General features: G+C 40.0%; 1 protein-coding gene across 3 annotated transcripts; it reads left to right on the plus strand.

Annotated features, from left to right (window-relative positions):
- Positions 1-519: 519 nt before the first annotated feature.
- On the plus strand, positions 520-24,753 carry kdm4aa (lysine (K)-specific demethylase 4A, genome duplicate a). Of its 3 annotated transcripts, none has more exons than XM_053430632.1 (22): positions 520-653; positions 1,886-2,058; positions 2,980-3,155; positions 3,325-3,439; positions 3,695-3,888; positions 5,538-5,587; positions 5,896-5,999; positions 6,104-6,241; positions 6,446-6,678; positions 7,247-7,401; positions 8,884-9,284; positions 10,393-10,498; positions 10,644-10,828; positions 14,583-14,787; positions 15,052-15,128; positions 16,435-16,490; positions 18,290-18,398; positions 18,814-19,002; positions 20,811-20,981; positions 21,949-22,068; positions 23,183-23,275; positions 23,422-24,753. In XM_053430632.1, the coding sequence occupies exons 2-22, from the start codon at positions 1,921-1,923 to the stop codon at positions 23,560-23,562; spliced, it is 3,156 nt and encodes a 1,051-aa protein (XP_053286607.1). In that variant the 5' UTR covers positions 520-653; positions 1,886-1,920; the 3' UTR covers positions 23,563-24,753. The 3 variants fall into 3 exon arrangements, with proteins under 3 accessions (XP_053286607.1, XP_053286606.1, XP_053286608.1); XM_053430631.1 differs by having other exon boundaries at positions 1,889-2,058; XM_053430633.1 differs by having other exon boundaries at positions 1,889-2,058; positions 10,396-10,498.
- The last annotated feature ends 470 nt before the right edge of the window (positions 24,754-25,223 follow it).

Here is a 25,223-nt window from a genome sequence, read left to right on the forward strand (position 1 = left end):
AGGTTTTCAACTCGGATCCCATCACCCACACCTCTGGGTACTTGGGGCGCTGCCCTGTCTCCAACCATCCTCTCACCAATGCCAGGGCGACGTCTGTCTCCTGCTGTTGCCTTAGTAGCTTGATGGTAAAGGGGAGCCACCCCTCCTCTTTGCTGGTGTCAAAGAATCGGCCACTCATGTTTTCACTACACACATATTAACTCATATTACCTTATTTATATTGATCCCACAAGATACTGTGGTAACTTGTTCCATATGATAATAACTAACTCCTCTTTTGGAACTAAAGGGGCACCGTTCAATTCCTCTCAGAAAATGTAGGTCTAGAACAACATTTATAAAATAAAAAATGCTTGGCCCTCAGAGCCTGGCGCAGCTTCATCGATCAGCTGAACTCTGAAACGAAAACACAGAAGAGGCATGGGCTGGAATACACAGCAATGTTATTGGATGGGCTGGAAAAGAGGCCGCCGTGATTGGCTGGATGAACCACCCAACCCCTCCTGTGAGTGCATTGTAAACAAACACACACTGAGCATGCGTCACTGGAATAATGGAGGACTGTTTCCTCTACTCGGACTGACGATGTCTGTGTTTCTACTCCTACTACCTGTGACCTGAGAAATAAACAACCCGTCGACATTTCAGCGTGTGTAAGTTTGTTGGTGTAGAACTGCTTTGTTTGTTGCAGAGCAGGAGCGACCCTGAGTGCGCGAGAAAGTGATGTTCAGTGTTTGCTAGTAGATTAGCTGAGAGCGCAGGCTGTCACAACCCGTTCCCCGCTGCTTCTACTTTCTATGAACTATTATCCGGTTTTACAAGGCCACTCACAATGTCTGCTAATGCTATTTACTTGCCGTTTAATACTGAGTGTGACAGTAGTTTGGGGTTTGTTGACTACACTTTTAGTTCCCGGGTCGGAGAAAAAGCTATCTCGAAGTTAGCATGTTAGCTAGCGGACGAGCTAAATATTTTTTCGGGAAGCAGGGCTGTGAGTGGGCCACCGTGTTTGACAGACGTCATATTCACACAAATGCAGACGGAGAGCTGCAGCAGTTCAGATTCGCGACCCTCCCCTAAATGTCCACGATTACTTCGGAGTTTGCTGGTGTAGGTTTGGGGTTTGGCAACTAAAAGGTTAAAGTTATGTCTGTCTCGCGAGACTGTTGATGCACATCCCAAAACTAATGTGGTCAAGATGGAGTTTAAGGTCTTAAGTAACGTAGTTGTCACGATAATTGTAAAAATAACTGACAGTTCTGTGTTATTACACGGGCATGTGCTTTGACCATTTTGGATCAAGTTTTTCCTGTTTTCATAAATAGATTGAAAGTGTCATTCAGGTGGGGGGTGCTCATTGAGCTCGACTTAGTCTAATATGGTCTTAGTAGGTTAACTTTTCAATCAACAAATAGTTTAAATCTAAAACCTTACAGAGCTTTAAACAGTGCATTATGTGTATTTGTTAATCTAGTCCTGTCCAGATGTGGTGGTCTTTGAGTTAGTTGTGATCTAGATGAAACAAATAAATTTTGAAAATTGAGGTTGAGCATATCCGACAAGAATTTGAGCAGCATTAAGACTGTAAATAAGATATCAAGTACTTAACTTTTATAAAACTCTAAATGGTCTAAGAGCAGATAATTTGTCTGAAATTGTGATCTCTTACCTTTCTCCTTTTAAACTCATTAATTGTAGAGCAACTTAAGCATTGAGGCAATTATGACAGTCAGTGATTGCACTGAACTCTAATAGGGTGGGAGTTACAGGGATCCCTGTCTGAAAAGTCTCTAAGATACTGCTTTATTGTGAGTCAGACAGGATCAAACTTGTGTATGTCAAAGTAATCTACATATTTATGATCATGTCTGTGTTTTCCACCAAGCAGATTTAAGGTCAAACAAACAGTCCTAAGACAAGATGACCACAGACTCGCAACCCCAAGGCATCGCCCCTAGGATAATGACGTTCACTCCTTCCAAAGAGGAGTTCATGGACTTCAGCCGGTACATTGCCTATATGGAATCACAAGGAGCACACAAAGCTGGAATGGCAAAAGTAAGTAGCATCTGTTGTGATTTTTCAGGTTATTATGATCTGTGCTGTTGGGGAGTTAAATATTTCTGACATAAAAAATTTCACTATCAAACCATTATGATACGATTTTATAAATATCTGAAGATTAAAAGAAAGAAAATACAAAAAATATGTTTTCTGTAAAATGTAAGTATTAATGCACATCTGTTTAAATATTGTATTGATCATTTTATTCATCTAAAAAAATAAGTAAAACCTATTTGTTGCGACACGTTTCCAACAGCGAAAGGTTTTTTCTGCATTGTTTATAGTGTCAATAAGAGTATGGGCAAACATTAATGCCAATACCAATTTGTTTTTGAAAAGCTCATATTGACTGCTTTTTAATTAGCCAACGATAATAAATTATGCCCTAGTTATTAGTGAACAGTGAACAGGCCAGTCAGTTCAGACAATACATAAATACATGGAAGAATGATGGATGGACATTTCCATCTTTCCGGCTTCAGATGAAAATACAACCCATAACCACAATCAAATCCATGACAAAAAATAAAATTAAGTCTGTGGGTATACGTTATGCTGATTGATAAGTGGGTATATACCTTATACCTGCCTACACCCTGCATTGCTCCCCTGGCAACAAGGCCAAAACATGCCTGGAAACAGCATAAGAGACAAGAACTTAATTAAATGAAATGTACATTCATTGCATACCATTTGGTATTGCTGAAAATCTGCTGTCACAGAAAACTCCTATGTATGATCTAATCTGATTAGGACGTATTGAGCTTCACTGTACGGTACCAACGTTGAAGCAGTTGTCGATGATTATGGAGGCATGCATGTTGTCTTGATACATTTTCAACATGTCATGGTCACAGCCCTGCTGCTATCCTGCTGCTTTCATTTTTTTTTTTTTATTCCTTTCATCTCTTGCAGGTTATTCCACCTAAAAGCTGGAAACCTAGACAGACATATGATGACATCGATGACCTGGTGATTCCTGCTCCCATTCAGCAGGTGGTGACGGGTCAGTCAGGACTGTTCACCCAGTACAATATACAGAAGAAACCAATGACCGTCCACGAGTTCCGCAAGACCTCCAACATGGACAAGTCAGTTTACATAGTCAAATGACAATTGACAGTTGTTAATTAATAGCTTTTCACACAAAATATTAGAATGAAGACAACCTGATGCAGTGTGATTCTTCCATAAGCCTGCTTCTCGAAATGAGACTTCAGAATGTTTGCTCTAAAAATCTCTAAATATTTGTCCTTGTAGGTTCTGCAATCCCAGATATGTAGATTTCGAAGAACTGGAGAGGAAGTTTTGGAAGAACCTGACCTTCAATCCGCCACTCTATGGGGCTGATGTCAGTGGAACGCTGTATGATCCAGTGAGTGGTATTGGGCTGGATATTGCCAACAACTCTTAATTGTGCTAGAGAAACCCTTCAAAGTTATGCTGACACTTTCAACCATCTCTTGTCATTGTTTTCTTGGACAGTTTAAAATACTATATGTTGCATTTTCATTTTTAATGTTTTATTTTTCTTTGATAAAGGTGAAAAGCCTCCCATTATTATTTATGTATATCTGAAATTAGAAGTGTTATTGTGACTTACAGCCTCTGGTGAATCCTTCTTCTTCAGGATGTGACTGAATGGAACATTGGCTGTCTCAACACCATCCTGGATACTGTGGAGAGTGAGAGTGGGATCAAGATCAAAGGAGTAAACACACCATACCTGTATTTCGGTATGTGGAAGAGTGCCTTTGCATGGCACACTGAGGACATGGATCTGTACCGCATCAACTACCTACATTTTGGAGAGCCCAAGTCATGGTAAAGTTAAACCTCTTTTTTGCTTTTCCAATATATTACAAAAGAAATACTTATTGAACATTTGGGTATGGGTACATAGAGCGGGTCATTCTGCGCAGGTGTCGATGGGTTGAAAAAATTAACGAGTTAATCCCACAATTACGGGTTAATTTTGACTGTTCTTTTACACAGCTGACGAGCAAGTTTTTGTCCAGATTTTCCCCAATGTTCATAGGGGATTTTGTATTAGGAATATGCATTTTCATATTCAAGGGGCCTTGATTTGGAATGACTATGGCCAGATATTCACATAAATTTGTTCTATTTCGTCAAAGAGATATTTATTCTACTTATAATGAACTAGGTAAAAGGGTTAGGGTTAGGGATCCCTCTCCCAGGACGGACAGAAGTGCAATAGATGTCAAGTGTAAAGGAGAACATCATCAAGAGAAGGAATTGGTGAAAAAAAACAAGATTGTCCTATTTAGGAATGTAGACACAGGCTAGAATAGCTGGGTGTGTGTAGTTTACCAACACAAATGACATATCACCCAGCCAAGTAACCTTAAAAATTTGCTGCAGTGAATGGGGTAATTTTTCTCATCATAATAGCTACTAACCCTTGACGTTGATTTGAAGTTGGATTGACACATCTGACCAGGCCATTTCCTACCAAGGTGACAGTTATCAGACAGCGTGTGTGGGTCTCTCTTATCCTGCAATGTCGGCATTAACCCTAAAGCCTGAAACATGCTTCTGCGTTTTCACGGGCCCGTAAGCGCAAGAGCCCTCCCGGGTCCCTTACGTGCTTATGTATCCCTTCTTACGTGCTGACGGGCGTCGCCCCACTTTTCTAAAATTTACGGCAAAGCTCCGCAAGCTCACTCAGCCCGCAAGGTTGTGATTGGTCTGCTCTACATCCCTTCTGGAGCTGCATTTCCGGTTTCATGCCCCATAATACAGGCAGAAACAACGGGAGATTTAGAAGAATGAATATGGACCAAATAGAAGAGCGTTTGGCAGAAGAGATCCGAAAGTATGTCCACTTGTATAACCCGTCACTGACTGGCGTATTTGTCCGCCTGAAAAAGGCTACAAAGAGCCGCAGTAGCTATGTAAATAAACAATCGATGAAGAAGAAAGAAGGCGTCTCTCAGGTCGTCTTCGACAAAAAGCATTGCTCCGCCTAGTGTTCTGGCGCGGAATTGCTTTGTAAGAGGCGCAACGGTTGGGGAAGCATGAATGACAACGAGTCTTGCGCCACAGCGGCGTGAAAAGACGCAGACGCAGTCGCAGAAGCATGTTTCAGGCTTAAGACTTTTTCTTTTTTTTAATCAATGATAGAGTGATTGAGCAATGTAACATCTCCGTTTACGAAGTTAACTGGGCAACAATCATACCATCTCTTACTATTTATAAAAAAAAAACTCAAGTTAAACTTGTTCACACAATATTAATTTCTGCTAAATAATTATTAATTGATGAAAAAATATGTCATATAGTCAAGGTTCAGATACAATAGGGAAACCGGACTAAGATAAAACCATCTGCTTCAGTTTTTTTCTTCAAAGCAAACAACAAGCCAAGGTCTCATCCAAAGTAAAGCATGAAGGCAACGTTTGCTCTTCTGACATTATCATATTTGATAAACTTTTACTTTTTCCCCTCAGGTACGTTGTCCCACCAGAGCATGGGAAAAGACTGGAACGACTTGCCAAGGGTAGGTTGTGGAATCTTGCAGAACTTCTTAGTTTGAATTTAAAATGCTAAAACATGCACCCACTGACCATTCACACTCTTGTTTCTCTAATTTTTGCTAATGGGTGCCACCTGTCTCCATTGTGTCATACTCTGTGGCCTACAAGAGGAAGTCAAAACTGCTTTCAGTGAACCTCTGTACTGTATGGAAAGTACCTCTGAGACCACAACAGCAATTATCTGTACTCATCCCATTTATAGTTTAAATTAAAATACACGAACCCAAGCACAGTGTGTACTAATGATGTTAGTGGTTTCCTCTATTTTCAGGTTTCTTTCCAGGAAACAATCAGAGCTGTGAAGCCTTCCTGCGCCACAAAATGACTTTAATTTCACCCTCAATTCTGAAGAAATATGGCATACCATTTGAGAAGGTGACCATTTCAATCATTAAATAATGTAAATGTTAAAATACACAAATTTAAATAAACTTAAATGTCGTCAACCCTTGTAACTGCGGATGTTGTTTTGTTTTCAGGTCACTCAGGAGGCTGGGCAGTTCATTGTGACTTTCCCGTTTGGTTATCACGCTGGTTTCAATCATGGCTTCAACTGTGCTGAGTCCACCAACTTTGCCACACAGCGATGGGTTGATTATGGAAAACAGGCAACACTGGTACACATGATCAGCTGTGAATATTAATATAGTAATTCATCACATATAAAGGCTCCAGCCATATTTAAATATCAGGATGTCTGAATTACTCCAAAGAAAACTGTCAACCTTAACAATAAATTAAGCTTTCATCAGAGCATTATTTTTCACTGCTGTGAGTACCACAGTTCAATCCTGCACTAATGTCTTTGTTCATTCTCCCAGTGTTCGTGCCGCCAGGACACAGTGAAGATTTCCATGGATGTGTTTGTACGCAAGTTCCAACCAGATCGTTATAAGTTATGGAAGGCAGGGAAAGACAATGCTCCAATCGACCACACCAAACCCACACCAGAGGCTGCTGAGTTTCTGAAAGAACTCCAGTCTGAGCCTCTAAAAGACGATTCTAGTGAAGCTGGACCTGAGGAACACACTGCTCCCATCCAAGAGGACAAAAGGTCTGGATTTATACTCACTACTTACACGTCTTCATAGGCAGTTGTTAGTCAATTGTAGACAATGTTAATGATCAATAATCCATTATTGAATGCCTTAAATGTCCTCCATGAAGCCTTTACTTAACCTATTTACATCACAATCAATATCAATCTTTCTTGATCTTAATACCATGGTGGAAACTCTGCCAACTGGTGATCTAATGGGACCTTTTAGTTCCATTAGAAAAGTTTCAAGGACTAAAAGTTTCAGGAAGGTGGCTTCTGATTCCACACACTACAAAACTTGGCCTGTACTGAAGAAGCATTGTTCTTAAGGCTTAGCCAACTATCTGCAATAGTCATCACACTTTTGTAAAAACCTTTAACATAGGAAGTACTTTACTGTGCATCACAGCTGAACAGTGCTCTACCACTTTAAGATATGGACTAGGTCATTGAGAATGGTGATTCAGTAAGGGGACCGCATTGGAAATACTTGACCTCACTCAAGATTGTAGCTTGACTGTCACCATCTCATAAGTATGTGTTTGAGAACTGTCAGTCTTAACTTATTTCTGCTATGCATCAGTTCAAGGCTTCAGACTGGGACAAAGCGTCAACTTGAAGTTTCTGAAGATGTCAAACCTGAGCTGATCGTGAAGGAAGCTGAGGAAGTGGAGCCAGAGAGAGCCAAGTTCTCACAAAAAGAGTCTCCAACTAAAGTCCCTGTCAAGCCAGATAAAGGTACTGACTACACTGTTAGTAAGGTCTTTGTTTCAAGATCAGTTTCCGGTCTTTTAAGACACGTGCCTCACAGCCATAGCTCTGGTTGTCTTTGACCTGATATAAATATTTGTTGGTGTTGGGTCATTCTATTTTATAATTAGAATTGTCTAAACTGTAGAGCCAATAATATAAGTAAATAACGAATAAGAAACTATACAATAAACCAGTGGTAAGCAACCTTTTCAAGCCCTAGATCACTTTTTATGTACAAATGTAAGTGGAAATCTACCAGCCGATATCTCCGCAAAAAAAAACCTTAGGAGGATCATATTCATTGTTTTTGCAATTTCTGTTACAACAGGCTCAATGTACGAGCATTCATACAAACAAAAGAAAGAGAGTTATGCAACTTAAAATATATTTAAGGTTTTTACATAGTGTTTGCATAGTGTAGTCCTATGTGTTCGGCAGAATAAAACTGGTCAAAGACAATTTTCTCGTCTGTTCTGCTGTGAACTGCGAGCAATGTTCCTGTCAAATATGTGTTCTTAATACAAACACACAGGTTGTTTAGGGACAGGTGCCACAATCTCCCTGGATTTTGGTACCCAACAGTATTTCTAATGACCAATGAAGCTTTTTTATGTAACTTATTTTGTTATAAAATTCCAAAACAATATTTATATGTACATTTTATAGAGCAGATACTACAACTGGTAACTCGTAACACTAGAAGTTCTGCCTACTGGTTATTTGCTGGCTTAGTTAACAATCTGCTTTTGAACATGGTCATATGAAAGGGACACAGATGAAGAGTTGGTAATGATTATGGGGCAATGAGTTAATTGCGAGGTAAACCTTACAGAATCTAATCACATAACTATCATAAATGAGAGGTAAAATCCAAATATTAAAACAAGGCTAAGAAAAAGCATTACAGTTACTGTCCTGACACGATGGGAAACAAAATTTGTCTGAGGATTAGCTAATTACTGTATTAATGAAATAAGACTGCTTCCTAAACAGAGAATTTAACAGATGATCTGACTATGTGACATAACCTTTATGAATAGAAGAAACGTGCCAAATAAGTTCAAACATTTTGCTCGCATAATTTTCTTTTACACTGCAAACAAAACAAAGACTAACGCCGGGTTAACACCGGACGCAGAAGCGCCAATTCTGGGAGAACAGCAGGAAAATATAAAGTATGGAATGCATACTCAATCATTAATATCATATATATAATATGACATTCATCTCGTTTAAAATCGATTTTCCGTGTGTTTTCTGGCACAATACTCTCGTGAAGAGCGAAATAATAGACCAGGCAGCTCGCGCTCTGCACCGAGCCAAGGGCTTCTGCGTCTGGTGTGATCCCTCCAGTATAACAAACCGGAAGGAGAGGCATACACAACAGACATTCTGGATTAAATGCCTGTAGTTACATCAGTAGTTGCAGTAATATGGAACATTTTCTAACTCTTTTATTTTTTTCAGACACAGGAATTTTCCAAATGGAGCATAAAAAGGAGAAAGACACCAGGCAACAGTCCAAATCTCAGTGCAAAGCCGGCGTTAATAAAACTTCAAATAGACGGAGCCAATCAAAAAAAGAGAGCAGCGAGTCAGACGAAATCTGTCCTCCTGATCCTTCTGAGAACCAAGTGGTTGCTCTGACCTCTGACGAGGCAGGCAACAGTTTGGACCCTCAGCAAGGTACCGGCTGCAGCCCAGCACACAGGCTGTTCCAGAGAACACTGAGCCCTGCAGACGTCTTGCACGTCCACAGCTACGCCAAAGGAGACTACGGAGAGGTCGAAGCTCTGCCCAAGGAGGAGAAGAAGAGTGAGGGCATTGACAACGAGGCGGAGAAAGACAACAGACCAGTTAGCAAAGCAGTGAGATACAAATGCTACACACCCACAAACCTGATACCTATAACACATGGAGCAGAGCTCTGCTTTCAGAAAGTGCAAAAGTTGTGTGATCTTTCTGCACTCTTTTTGTTTTGAACCTTTTCTCCACTGGTTAAGAGAGGTTTATAAAATCTTTGTACTGACGAGGGATGGATACTCACTAATAGTTGCTCTCAATTTGTATCATCCTGTTAGCTCTGTGTGGGCTCCACACTTTGACAGATGCTTGTATTTCAACCTCAAAACAAATGACTTGTTGCACTTGTAGCAACAAGCATTGTCTATAGAAAAGTGTAATCGCAATTGGCATTGGCTATAGAAAAATGTAATCGCAATTCTAAATGACATCAGAGTTTATGAGTTATACAGTCTTCAGAATTTCAAACCCAGGGACCATTAGATACTGGTTTTCAGTTTCATCCTTGATTAAGACTTGAATCTTGAATCCATAGCAATGATCGAATCAATGTCGTCCTGTAGTTTTAACTTGGTGTTTTGCCTTTAGCCTCTTCAGGTTTGCTAAGTTAAAATTGCATCAGCACTGCCAGGTTTGATAAATGATAAGATGACTGTATGTCACATGACCAGTTATCATAGTTTTAATTTTTTCGTTATCATTGTGATTGACCATTTTTTTCAAAGGTTAATATCAAACGTAAGGAAAACATTTGATCACAGAATACAAAGCTTTGTTAATATTTGATAGTTGCAAAAATTGCACCATTATACACACTTTAATCATAACAGGGAAACAAATTCGCAGTCATATACAAATGACGAAATAGACAATTGCTCTTGTAGTTGTCCCCAAAACCACGTAATGGCCCCCAAGGGCCTAAATCACCTATAGGGAGATACAATTTAAGTTAGTTAGTTTTCAAATGATGGAAAAGAGCTCAAATCTTGTGTTTCATTAAGACACGGTAAAGTCATTTCAGTGTCAAGTGGTTAACTTTGACCCTCACTCAAGAGGTTCCTGACCCCAACCAGCAGCCACTTTGCAATTGGAGTTGTGTACATTCCCAGGATGGTCTTCTGGAAAAAACTTCCAACATGGATCTCAATGCTTACATTTGGTAACTGTCTCCAGCAGGTGGAAGAAGAGGTGGCTGATGTTGGAGATGTACTGTCAGAGAGTGATCTGGGACAGCTGCCAGGCCACCATCCACTCATAAAAGATGGCATGAGTGATGACGGTCAGTAACATCAACAGTAACAACTCCGGTGGGATCCCAAACCACCACAATCGATATTGGCACTCGATATGAATGAAAGATTTGTAAGATACTCTGTGTAGTGGTTGGTTCATCTAATTATGAATTTTTACTTTGTGGTGTGCAGAGGCTCCTGAAAAGTATCCCCCTGTAGAGGAGGGTGGTCTGGAAGGGGAAAGCTGGGCCAAACCCCTGGCTCACTTGTGGCAGAGCAGACCTCCCAGTCTGAAGAAAGAGAGAGAGTACAACCAGCGCATGGGCTCCAAACCTCCATTCTGCTCCATTTGCATGTTGTTCCACACATACCAGCAGGTATGTGCACCAAGGCAGACTAGCAGTCCTCTGTGCAGCTGCACCACATGTAGAGCACAGAACAGCAAGTATCTTGTAGTAAAACAAAAATCTCTATTAAATCTTTTATTGGTGGGTATTATTACAGATAACCTTGATGATGGGGTTTAAAAAGGTCACAATTTCAGAGGCAGGTAGTAGAGTTGCTAGCTGCCTTGAAATATAGGTCCAATGTTTGGAGGATGGCCCTCACCAGTGAACAGAAGTAAGATGGAAAGAACGAGATACCTATATTTTTTAATGCGCCGTACACTAATCCAATAGCTTTATAGTGGTAAAACACTAAAACATGAGAAAGATCCTTTAAATCTGAGGTTAGCGAGGAGTGATCTGAGTGTTGGCAGTTGTGTTTAGTTGTGAAGTATCTATAAACGTATTCCATCATAATAGTTTTAGATTAACTGCCTTTATACAGTTAAAAATCAAAAATTGGCTTTGATGCTGTTTTGTTTATATTTTTGAGTATAAAAAAACAGATTGTCATTGCCTACCTGTGACATCAACCAAACATAAAATTGAACCGATGAGAAGGATAATGTGATGTGGATTTACTATACAGAGCAATTCAGTAAGTTGACCTTAAAAAGATGTTCTCAAATGTATTTTTCCAAATTGAGATAACATTTTCATTATATTCTGTGAGTCTTGCAAACAAATGACAAATTCAATAGTATGTATTTGGCCCCAATGACAAAGGCTGATATTGTTGTAGCATTTCCTGTTTATAGTTTTTTGATAGTTATGTATGTACATATTTAAGGAATACATGTTATGGTGGGAATAATATGAATAATAATGAAGTTAATATATATATATATATATATATATATTTATATATATTTATATATATGTCACCTTTCAAAACACAGTTACAGGTGCTTTACTAGTTACATTTTTTAAATTGTAGGCAAACAGTTTGAAAAAAAGTTAATTAAAAGTAATTTGATGATCACACATCATTTGAGCAAAATAGTAAAAACAATGTTTAATAAAACATTGTAAAAATAGATCTGTTCAAGTAGCCGCTCTGATGTAGCGTGAGCAATTTTGTGTCAATTGGACAATTTTACGACAATGTAATTTTCACACTGATCAGTAGGTGGCGCTATGATCCTGAACTAATGTTTATATATGGAGCTGTTCAGATCAGGATTGTGATCATAGGTCAGAAGTTTGGAGCCGGTTGGATAAGGCAGAGTGGATTAACAAAGTACTTCCTGTTTCATGGATAATCAGTAGGTGGCGCTATGACACTGAGGAAATATTGACACATAGAGCTGTTCAGGCTTGTACTCTTATCATGTGACAGAAGTTTGGTAGTGATAGGACAATGCACAGTGGACTTATGAAAACATCGTGTCCTTTGGCGAAGGATGATCCTTCGCCGCACCTCAATGTTTAAATGGTTTGAAGAAATGTCACAATTCTGACCTTGATTCAATGACTTGACTGAGCTCATTTGAGCTGTATATCGTAAAGCAGCCAGGAGCAGTTCATCAAAGTATAAAACATGTCACTTCATGTTGCCACCAGGGGGCGCTGTGATTTCAAGTCATAATTTCTGTGTAGATGTCATCAGGCCGGAACTCTTGTCTTACATGTCTAGTTTGGACTTGATTGGACCATGTATGTTCGAGATACAGATGCTCGTGTTTTGATGGTGTGTAACCAAACTTTAACGCCATGCCACGGTCACACGGTGTGAAGGAAAAAAAATCCCTAAATCAGTTTTTATCTCAATCTTGTTGTGATGACACTCATCTGAATTTGAAGTTGATTCGATGAAAGCTCTACGACAAGTAAATCAAAGTAAAAATGTGGAATATGGCTAAAATGGCCACTAAATCCAAAATGGTGGGCTTCCTGTTTAGTCTAGCATATCTATCCAAGAGACTTATTTGTTTGTTATGAAAAGACAAATGCCCAAATCGATTTTTGTACATGTCGGCCAATCGTAGTGCCGGGGCTGCCCGTTAGGGTGCGCTAGTCAGTTATTTTGCCCCGCCCATTCCTTAAAACCATATGAAAATCTTCAGGGAGGGGATGTTGTTGCACACATGTAGTTTGAGTGAGATGGATTCATGAACACTGAAGTTAAAGCAATTTCGTGTTTCACGGCGAGTTGATGAACTTTGATGCCATGCCATTAATATGGCGTTTGACGAAAAGTCACAGTTATCTTATGCCTTCATTGTCAATGTCTTGACACCCATTCGATACAGTTTGACATGGTTAAGGTCAGTGGATGAGGAGGAATACATCCAAGTGTAAGACAAGCAAAAAACAAGACATTTCCTGGTGCCACCAGGGGGCGCTGTGATTTTAAGTCATTATTTCTGTGTAGATGTCATCAAGCCGAGACTCTTGTCTTACATGTCTAGTTTGGACTTGATTGGACCATGTATGTTCGAGATACAGATGCTCGTGTTTTGATGGCGTGGAACCAAATTTTGACGCCACGCCACGGTCACACGGTGTGACGAAAAAAAATTCCCTTAATAGTTTTTTTCTCAATCTTGTTGTGATGACACCCGTCTAATTTTTAAGTTGATCTGATGAAAGCTCTATGATAAGTACATCAAAGTAAAAATGTGGAATATGGCCAAAATGGCCACTAAATTAGAAGGAAGACTAAAGTCTTCCTGTTGTGTTTTTCATAATGCCCTTTGAGAGTTTTTTGTGTGTCTGGTCATGATACACGTAGGCCACGATTTTTGTGAAGATCGGACAAAGCGAAACCTAGGGGCTGTTGAGCCATTTTGCCACGCCCAATTCAAATTATTCCAGAATACAAAAATATCCGTACACCTTGAATTTCCTGCAAAGTTTCATAACTTTTGAGCATGTCTAGACACTCAAAAAGCCCCCTAAAGGGAAATAATAATAAGAAAAATCCTTACAGATTCAATAGGGCCTCTCACCATTCGGTGCTTGGGCCCTAATAAGAATAATGCCTACAATTTCAATAGGGCCTCTCACCATTCGGTGCGCGGGCCCTAATAAAAATCCTTACAGATTCAATAGGGCCTCTCACCATTCGGTGCTCGGGCCCTAATTATATAGTCAGTAAGATCAGAACTAAGACAAAGCCCGCAGATAAAAATGTGTCTTAAAAAAATATTTAAAAGAGCATAAGGAGACGGAGCTCCCCTGTCAGATTGTTGTAGAGTGGGAACCCTGAAAGGAAAGGCCAGACATATTTGGACCCCAGCCAGGAGTTTGAAATGGCTAGTAGGTCCTTTGCTGAGATCCTCAGAGCATATATGGTTTTGAAAGATCTGAAATTACTTATGGGCAAGTCTAGAATGTGCCTTAAAAGTCAGCAATAAAGTCTTAAAATCTATTCTAAAATGGACTGGAAGCCAATGAAAAGAAGTTAAAATCAGAGGAATTAGTTGTTTCTTCTGGATAAAAATGGCTGATCCTTGAGAGTTTCCTGAAGTGTAAAAAAAACAACTGAACAACTGTGTTCAATATTTATGTATTGACTGTTTCAGGACAAAAGTCATCATGAAGGTCTTGTCAATGTTTAGCTGCTAGTATTCTTCTCTTACTAAATATTTGGCACAGAGGTACCAACGGAGATTAAATAGGACAATAATTTGAATGGTTTAAATGAGAGCAAAGTAAACACTGTTAGTATTTATTCAAAACAAGATATTACTTGTTACACATTGTTTTAAACTTCATGTGTCTATGCTTTGCCTGCTGTCAGACTGAATGTGCGAAAAATGTGGTCAGCCCTATCATGGTGCCTGGTGGGCGGATGCGGACCAAACCTCTGATCCCAGAGATGTGTTTCATCACTACCACAGAAGAGGACTCTGAGTTAGAGCAGCAGCAAGTCACCGCTCATCTAGAGGAAGATGGAACCAGCCTCCTCATCAGCTGTTCTCAGTGCAGTGTCCGGGTCCACACAAGTCAGTACACGCACCCACAGTCTGAACTGACAAACCTAACCTGACCAAACGTGTTACATTATTCCAAGCACTAGTGTGCCCTCGTCACACACAATATTCGTAGGCGTATTTGATAACCACAGAAATGTGTTTCTGTAGAATTAGACAGCAGAACACTATCTCTGGGAGGCAACACATGGTAACAGATGCCTATACATATACAGACGTGATTCTCAGTCTGTGCACCAGGGAGTCAGACTGTGTTCTTGTGTTTGCATACTCCAGGCTGTTACGGTGTGGATCCAGCCAGTGTGAGCAAGGAGTGGAAATGTGCTCGCTGCAAGGCCAACGCCATGACTGAGGTTAGTGAGCACTCCATAGTCCATTCACTCTACAAGTCATATCCCTGTTTAATTAGACCCTACCTGGTAGTTCAGTGGCCAATTTTATCTGACAGTCAACTCTAATCACAGCAACGAGGATTATCTACATATCCACACAACATTCTGTATAAAACACTATCTGCCAACTTATAATTGTTTTTTTGCCAGTCTATAAGTAAAGCCCACAATTTATTTTCATTCAGAAAGTTTGTTAGTAGTGTAGCTAAAACCGAAATGTGATATGTCTGTGATAACAACACTTGAGATGTAAATGGTAAATTCTCTGTATTTATATACATGTATGAAGATGTACTGATGAATAACTAATGCATTATTCTGCAGTGAACATATGAATGCTGACCTGATATATCCATCCTTAAATGCAGAGGATCACATGGATGGTTAAATGGACTTAAAGGGATAGTTCACCCAGAAATGAAAATTCACTCCTTATCTACTCACCACTATGACGATTGGGGGATGGGTGAAGTGTTTGAGTCCACTAAACACTTTAGGAGTCTCATGGTTAAACAGTGTTGCAGCAGAATCCAATCCAATTGAATACATTTGTGACCAAAGCTGAACACATAATCGAACAACAGAAAAAACATAACGTGCCTCCTTACTCCTCATGTGGTGTCAACCAAGTGTCCGCAAGCCCAGACATTCAAATTTGACTGAAACAGCGTCATTTACACAATGTATTTAGCCTAGGTGTTCTGTGGACTCAAACGCCCCTCCATCGGCATAGTGGTTAGTTGGGTGAACTATGCCTTTAACAGAGGTAGAGGCCCCCACACAGCCTGACTCAATCGTCTTCCCCTTTTCATCTACAAGCAGAGTAATTATAGTGAAGGCCTTCTGTTCACTGTGAGGTCAGCTCTGTGATTTAATGAATATAAGCACAGTAATTGCCCAGAGACAGTGAAAGAATGTTTAACGTTTCTCCTGTAACTCCAGTTCAATAAATAAGGAGTAAAGTAAATGAAAGAATGAGATATTTATATTTACACACACACACTCAGAGCCTGGTCATACACAACAGTTTGACCAGTATGTATGAGGTAGGCAAAGTTACATGATCCTTCAATTACTCAACCGTAGTTATATAGATTTTGATATAGTAAAATTTATCTTACAGTGTCTTTCAATTATCAGCTGATGGTTTTTGTATAGGCTGCAGAAATAAATTCACCTTTTTAAATACTACTACTGTAACAATGAGAGAGATTTAGATTGTTGTTGTTTGTCTGGGCAGTTGAAAAATGATTTGCCCTCTTTGCAGAATTGCTGCTTGTGTTCATTGAGAGGTGGAGCATTGCAGAAAGCCAACAACAACAAGTAAGTAGCTTCTGTCATCAGGTAAAATGCCTGAAAGAACACATTGAACAATAAAAAAAATGTTCATGGATAATTTTGAAAATTTGAACCACACAAACGGTGTTCAATGTCAACGAAGTCTTAATTTTTATGTAACTGAGGTCAGATGTGAACTAAAGCCGAGTTCAAACTACAAAATGGCTTGCCCGATTTTCCAGTCATCAACAAGTTTTGGAAGTCGCTAGTAAAAGCCCCAGATCAGAGCCAAATCAGAGTTCAATCGGCAGACTTCAACTGTTTGTGAACTCTTCACCCGAGGGGGTCACTGAAGCATTGCAGACTCCAACTAGATTTCCAGCAGTCTAAATATCTAGACGAGTTTGAAACAAATATAGCCTGTCAGAGTGCAGGACAGGGTGAAAATGGTGAAAGTATTTGGGAGATGCCACCTGATTTTCCTTTTATACAAATTCATGTCATGTTAGAGAAAACAAGCATTCACCATGAACGTGAAGGACAGGGTTGGTTTCTCTCCGGCTCATATGCGTTCGGACAGCTAAATGCGGCCCAAGCTGCATTTAGCGTGTGACGTCCACTGAACCTTTTCACCTCCCCTCCAGCTTGTTGTGTCATTCTGTGAACAGGATGATGCTGGGTTCACACCGGACGCAGAAGTGACGCGAAGCGCCGCGCTAATCCCTAGCGCACTTGGCTGTTCACACCAGACGCTGAAGCGATGCTGATGCGCTGCGCTGCGCTGCGCCGCGCTAATAATATCACATACTTTTGCTGTTATCAGCCTAAAGTTAAAACGGCATTTAATACTTTTTTTCAAGCATATACTTACTTGTTGCTCCAACATTAACTTAACATTAACCGCGTCGCTTCCGTGTCTGGTGAAAACCCGGCGTGACACAGAAAAGCAGGAGGATCAGTCAGACTCACTGTGTCACTTCTAGTGTGAGTTTTCGTGATTAAATGTCGAGACCAGAAATACTAGTCAGGGTTCCTCCTGGTAGAAGATTGTGTGACTTCCTGTCGCTAGTCATTTGTGTAGAATAAATTCATAGTAGTAGTTTCCTAGTAATTTGGAAAATAAACAGTAAAGGCAGAATACTAGGGCTGTTTGTTTTTCTAAAAATCATGTTTGAAAGGATTTGACGACACCCAATTCGTTCACAAACGCAGTTAGAAAGGGTTAAACACTTGAATTTCACAGTTCCCCACAGAATTAATTTAATCTATAGCTGTAACAGTGGTGCACGTGCACAAAGGTCACTTACAAACTGCATTGTGTTCATTATGAAACTGGCTGGACAAAATATATTACGGCAGTCCTCACCTGTGATTGTCAATTGCTTCTCAGATGTTCTGGTGTTACGATGGTCCACTCAGTACGGCTTTGCTTGTTGGCATCCTCCATTGTTATGTCAAAAATTACATAACCTAACTGGCTTGCTCTACTGATCCGTCAAGAAGCAGGCAAGCAAGATAAAATTTACAGTGACTGCCCTCTGCTGGATCAGGAAACAAACTACTAAGATGGTCTGATATGCTTCTAGACTGTATATTTTGATGTCCAACAGGTCATTACAGGTGGAACACCGTCTTCCCCTTCCAATGATTGTTCATTGGAACAATCATTGACATTGACATTGACAAAAGGTGACTTCATCAATGTGTGTGTGTGTGTGTGTGTGTGTGTGTGTGTGTGTGTGTGTGTGTGTGTGTGTGTGTGTGTGTGTGTGTGTGTGTGTGTGTGTGTGTGTGTGTGTGTGTGTGTGTGTGTGTGTGTGTGTGTGTGTGTGTGTGTTTTGCAGGTGGGTACATGTGCTGTGTGCTGTAGCTGTGCTAGAAGCACGCTTTGTAAACATCACTGACAGAAATCCTGTGGATTTAAGTGGAATTCCACTGCAGAGATTTAAACTGGTGAGTAACAGTCACACTTATGGATCAGGTAACAGCCCACATGGGCAAATAGAGGCTAATGGGGGTTAGTTATTACAGAGGTTGTATTCTCATGACCATAAACAACAACCACGTGACCATTAACGAAGAGCTTCTTAATAAATGATTTTGTATATAGCGCTTGTCTAGTCTTGATGGCCACTCAAAATAACCTCCTAATTTCTCATCATTGATAGTAAGTAAGGATTGTTGATGATGAGTATCAACGATTAATGAGTATCACGCCAGCAGTACTGCAAGTTATTGAAGGCCTATTGGTCTAACAAGATCTATGTTAAGGATTCATCTGTTCTTGACCAATTTCTTCTTTTTTTTGTCATTTCTAACCTGATGCAGTTTCTTGAGGCATTGTTCCTTTTTTTTTTTTCTCTAACAGAAATGTTACTACTGTAAGAAACGGATGAAGAAGGCGTTGGGCTGCTGTGTGCAGTGCTCCCATGGCCGCTGTCCTACTGCCTACCACCCCACCTGCGCACAGGCGGCTGGAGTACTCATGCAGCCGGATGAATGGCCCTTTGTGGTCCACGTTACCTGCTGTCGACACAAAGGCCCCACTCAGATTGAAGTAAGGAACCACTGAGAATCTGATAATCTCTTCTTCAGGGGCTTACTGTATGAACTAAATGGAACCTTTTTCCTCTGCTTGTACACCATTGTCCAGTACTGGTAAACTAAAATACTATAATAAAAGTGTCAGAGATTAGTGAAGCAGTTTCTAGTCAAAAGCCCTGTCCCAATCCCTCTCCCTTGATAAGAAGTGCCCTTTGCTGGGAGTGTCCCTCTCCAAACAGAGCCACAAGGAAGAGGGCTAAAAAATCTACCACCACTGACTGGAACACCACTCGCTAGTTCATCAGCAGCCAATCAATGTTATTACAGTGACAAACAATATCAATTAACAACAGTTATAAACCAACAGATGAGTCACAGGACACGCTAATATATTGATCAATACAAAGTCAATTAGCATCTTTACATCGGTTATTTTAATGTAATGTCAGTCCTGTCCATAGAAACTTCTGCTCTGCACTGAAAATGTTAATACATGAGCAAGGATTTTTTTTTTCATACTTCATACACGGCACACAGGAGTAATGAACGTTAAATGTTACTGTAACTCAGGCTGTTTACATGCTTGTTTTGAAAGACTGAAGAGGGATTTTCCTGAAACACTTACAGTTATTCCATTACGTTTTCATTTGCTAATGAATTAAAATAATATATTCCACTGGATGTACGCATTTTTTCATGGTACTTATGCGATATTTCATAGTTGCATTTATGAGTATTTTACCAGTAGCCGTCGCCATGTTGAATGACTTTGTTCGTTTGTAAAGCATTCAGGATTTTTCGTCTCTAGGGGGGGTTCTGAATACACTACGGTTGAAGGGGTGTTTGAAAGGCTAGATAGCCACTACCCTAGCCTGGATGCCAGACGAACTTAGCCCCGCCCACAACATTTTAGGTCGGGCGGTTCGTTCTAGAGTCGCTCCGTTGGGAAAAAATTATGCCCGACCGGGCCAATCAGATTGTCAGGGCGGGCTTTATACGATGATTGACAGATGATCAACGGTAACGTAATCAACCACGTCATCAAAGTGCCTTTGGGTTGAATTCGTTTTCAACAAACATGCCTGCCGCTGGCGAGCTGAGATGTGTAGATGCTGCCATTGAGTCTGTTTTAGAAGACATCGACAGCGCATTCATTTTGAAAGAGGAACACAGAACGTGGAGGCGACGCCAAAGCACCACGCTAATCCCTATCGCCCCGGCGCTTGGCTGTTCACACCGGACACTGAAGCGACGCTGAACCGCCGGGCAGCGCTAATAATATCACCCGTTGATCCAGTAGATCGCTGCACAGCTTTGTGCCGGTCACACCGGAGGCTGAAGCACCGCGCTGCGCCAAGGCTGCCTCGCGGTGCTTCAGCCTCCGGTGTGACCGGCACAAAGTTTTAACATGGGAGTGGATGGGAGCCAGCTGTTATTTAAGGCTTGGCGCTGCGCTGAAGTGTCCGGTGTGAACCCAGCGTTAGTAAATAACTCACAATGCGTTGCTTAGCATACGTCACATACTACGTTGCTCTGATTGGTTGTAGGTCTATCCAATTGAGCGAAGAAGAATTTTACTTCCTGGTCAGTTGAAACACGCCCCATAATCACAGCCCAATGGAGCGGTCTCAGACTCACATTCTGACTAGAATTGTGAGTCTGACAACGTCAGGCTACCACTACCCCTACATTACATAGAGAAATGGGACAGCACTGCCCCTTTACGGCCACGTGCAAAATGGAGGGGTAGGGCCAAGTTGTAGGGTTTAGGGGTGAATTGGGACAGGGCTAAAATGTGATTTCTTTCAACTCCTCTGACAGCGCAATAAAGCAGCCATGCACGAGCTTACTGTGGGACAGAAGGTGATATGCAAGCACAAGAACGGCCGCTACTACCAGTGTGATGTGGTGCAACTATCTAAAGAGACTTTCTTCGAAGTCAACTTTGATGACGGCTCTTTCAGTGACAATCTCTTCCCTGAAGACATTGTGGTAAGTCTCACCAATTTGATATTGAAAGGAAACAAAAGCTAATGAAGCATCCTGCAGTAGCATTAATGTGATCAATACATTTACCCACATCACATTTGTAGTTTATCTTGTCACTGAATCCTTCTCTACATCTACATGTAAAGCGAATGTTCTTTCTCAATAATTTCCAATTATATTTTTAGATCACTTACTGCATGTCAACAATCATGTAAAAAGTATCATTAAAATATGCCATAATCAAGATCAATGCGTATGAAAGGAGAGTGTACCAGAGGCACCAAATTAGGGTCTGGGTTTTTTTCTGCCAATTTTTTTCTTTAGGGTTACACCCCTGAAATCTCCTAGCTTGTTACTTTTCTCACTGTCTTTTACTCCATATCCTTGTGAATGGAAAGCTCTGGCTGACCGCATTTAAGTACAAGCACAGGGTTTTCAGTGTGATTATTACAGAATCTGTGTTAAATCAGTATGTCCTGCTCTGAAGATGACACTTTTTAATAAAGATAGCAAAAACATGATTTAACATGATTATTATGGGGAAACGATGTGGCAAAAAAAATACAAGTCGAATGAATTAGAGTATGAAAAGAGTGTTTGGGATAACCTTGTTTAGTAGTAGAAATTACATATCCCTAAATATTTTAAAGCTCGACCATGATTTGAAAATGTATGGTCTTGATTGGATATTATGTATGCTATTAGATTTTGATGTACCAGAAATTCAATGTTTGAGTCCTTAGGTTGCCATATACTGTTCTCCAACTCTGATGATGTTTTTTATTACATTTTCTATAAAAGTAAAATAGTTTCATATTTTAAGAATGAACATTATCATTTAGTTTTGCTTTGATACACAAGGGGATGAGACTTTTATCAATATTTCAGTCCATTTTTACTCTAGAAACATGATATAAATATCTATGTCTTGGTTCTGTTTTCTAAGAGCACTAATTTTGTGATTTGTCAGAGCCGAGACTGTGCTCAGCTTGGACCCCCACCCCAGGGTGAGGTAGTTCAGGTGCGATGGACAGATGGCCTTGTGTATGGGGCTAAATTTGTGGCAGCTCATGTCACCCAGATGTACCTGGTAAGAAATAAATGTTTTTGTTGTGGGTTTGTTGTCACATATTCTCCAACGTCTCCTAGGGTTAACCCTAACCCTAACTTTAATGTTAAAGTGCTTTTATGAACAAAAATCCTCAAAATAGAACCGAAATGTCCCTTATTTTTAGGATTGTCTTCCAGTTCAGACAGTTAGGAGCTGCATAAAAGTAATAGGATGTTTTGTGAAAACGCCTCTGGGTCTTTACTGCCAAACAGATACTCACAGAAAAGCTGCTCATGTTTACATTTATTTGGCCTCATGCAAGAACATGTTTGCATTCTCATCTTAAATTTGTCCTTCATTTGTTCGCACAGTGAGTTCGAATGAACAGAGCACGTCAGATTCAACAATACGTACCTGTGCGTCTTTGAGCGAGTGTGCATGATAACAGAAAATTAGCAAAATGAATGGCCCCATAGCACCACATATGGCGCTGCGCTTCCTGTCCAATGTCAGAAGTGGTCATTTAAAAAAATGCCAGCAAGTTTTCAGAGACTGAAGTCCCGATTTCACCGAACAACTAAAGCTGCTTCGTAATGCTGTGTCGGGGTAACACTGTCACTGAGTTAGATACAGTTAAAAAAACGTCTTGTCACAGAGAGGCAATTGATGATTGAGAGGATATCATGGTAAGGGTTAGGGTTTGAGGTAATGTTACACTGCCATGTTTTCTACTGGTGCTGGATCAGACAGACTCCTAGACATCACAACATTTAGCAGCTACACTGATAGATGTAGAATTACATTAGGATTCATATTGCAGATTTAAACATAAACATAACTATGAGGTGTAATTTATATGTTTATTTAATTGCTTCAAGCTAATGAAATATACAATTCTCTACTCCTACAACAGGTCGGGACCACTCATGAAGAAACAAATCTCAAATTATAGAAAATTTGTTAAACGCTACAAGTTGTGCTAAATCACTCATAGGCCTGAATCTGAACAAATCTGTTTGTACAATTCGTTCTTGCGTGAGGCCCCAATGATTTTTTCTACTGTTGATGCGATGTTGGATGCTTTTTTGTTCTTTCTTTGTTGTCGTTATTCAGTCTCAGTGTCTTTATTCTGTGCCACATATCTGGAATGCAGGTGGAATTTGAGGATGGGTCACAACTAACAGCCAAGAGAGATGATGTCTACACTTTGGATGAGGAACTGCCAAAGAGAGTCAAATCCCGACTGGTGAGTGCAACAGCTCACACACATTTTCATCCAGTATGTTCTGTCGCATTATATTGGCTCATTGAACATAAAATGATTGTAAAACCAGTGTAGACAGTAAAATGATGTGGTGGTGTTGTCATGCAGCCTTGTGTTTGTCTCTGCAGTCGAAAGCTTCAGACATGAGATTTGATGGGATCTTTGAGGAAAAGGAGATCATCAAGGAGTCAAAGAGACAGAGAGTGATCAACTCGCGTTACAGGGGGGACTACATAGAGCCTGTGATATACAGAGCCATCATGGAGTAACCCTCACTCCCTGTCTGCTCACCCAAACACGACCAGCACTGACAGACTGTACTTTGCTCACTGTCTTAACATAGCAGCTAGCCACTGAGGCAGTGTAGCTCCATATGACTTCCTTCAAGATCCACCTTGGACTGTTTTCTACTTTTTACTTCTTGCTCCTCCATCTTTGATAATGTCAAAGAGAATTCTGTTTGCTTTCTTTGTTTTGAGTGTTATTAAGGAAAAAGCCGCAATGTTTTCCATAGGACTCCACACAGAGCTGAGTAAGCTGATGTTCAGTCCTGTTAGTCTGCAACAGTAGGAAGCAATATCAACATGGTATTTCACATTCAGTAGGAGAGTAAGGCACATATAAAACAAAGATAAGATCAGCATTGAACTTGATGTGTACTAAACATTTCAGTGAACGTGAGTGTTAACCGAAGTTTATAGGATAATATAGTATCATTTTTTTTTTCTTACGCCATCAGTGCCTATGATGTGGTGTCCAAAGCTTTCCAAAAACCATTGGTTGATTTATTTGTACCTGCATATTTACAGTTTGTATATGTTCCCCCCTTGTATTGTGCCCTAAAATGGTTGAATTAAAGTTCAGTGTGTAGGTTTTATGGGCATCTAGTGGATCCAGGTTAGAACCAAGTGAATACCACTCCTCTCCCATTCAATGGCTAGGTGTGTCTTCTCCGGGCTAATTTAGAAACATTAGGGACCAGCATGATGGGCTGCTACTGATGTAAAAATAAAGAGCAATTCTAAGGTAATGAACACACAATGATTCTTAGTTTTAAGGGATCATACACTAATGACAACAATCATAAATATTATATTCCAATACCGCAAATACATTGTCCGGAAAGTTCCTGTCCCCTTCACAATATTTGATGTGACTAAATTATTATTTTTTAAGTCTTAGATTGGCCAAATGCTGTGTTGCAATGATGAAAGATTCTTGGGGTTGTGTACTTATTATTATTACAACTCATTTTCTTTTCAGTTTATCTGCCAAATATTTCCTTAATTAATTGACTAATCATTTTCTTTTGCTCATCACAATTTCCTATCATTGACTAATATATAATCATCTTTTCAACTGCGCGAATCCACTTTATGTTAGTTGAACGGCAGCTGTGGCAGTTGCTTTAAAAGGATTGTGCTTTGGGTGAAACATGCAATAAACCAATCACAGCTCCATCTCCCATTCTATTTTAATAGTCAGGTTTTGGTGGATTGCTATTAGAATGTTGGATTTTCCAGAAAGAGAGAGAATCTTTCTCTGCAAAGGAAAGAGCTTGACTTCCTATAAAAGCAGATCATCTGTGTTTGTGTGTAAAAAAGCAATGTTCAGTTGTTGTGCACCCCCTATATAGATGCATATGTTAATAATGAGAACACACCCATGGGTGCTCAGATGAGGACTGTTCTCTTCAAACAATGTTGGGAGTGAAAGTTTCAGATTTTTTAATTAATTATTTTAATTAATTTTGAGTTTTTTGAAGATTTTTATAATTTCTAACAAGAAACATACAAATGTTAAATTGTTTTCCAAAGACAAGTGGCAGTACATGAACATGTAATGTACATCCTAAAAACAAATTCTGTTGTAATCAGGAATGATTTGATCAGTCTGCCAGTAGCCGGTGCTACACTGCTTCAAACATTCT

Source organism: Pleuronectes platessa, chromosome 9 (assembly GCF_947347685.1).
Source record: "Pleuronectes platessa chromosome 9, fPlePla1.1, whole genome shotgun sequence".
NCBI lineage: Eukaryota > Metazoa > Chordata > Actinopteri > Pleuronectiformes > Pleuronectidae > Pleuronectes > Pleuronectes platessa.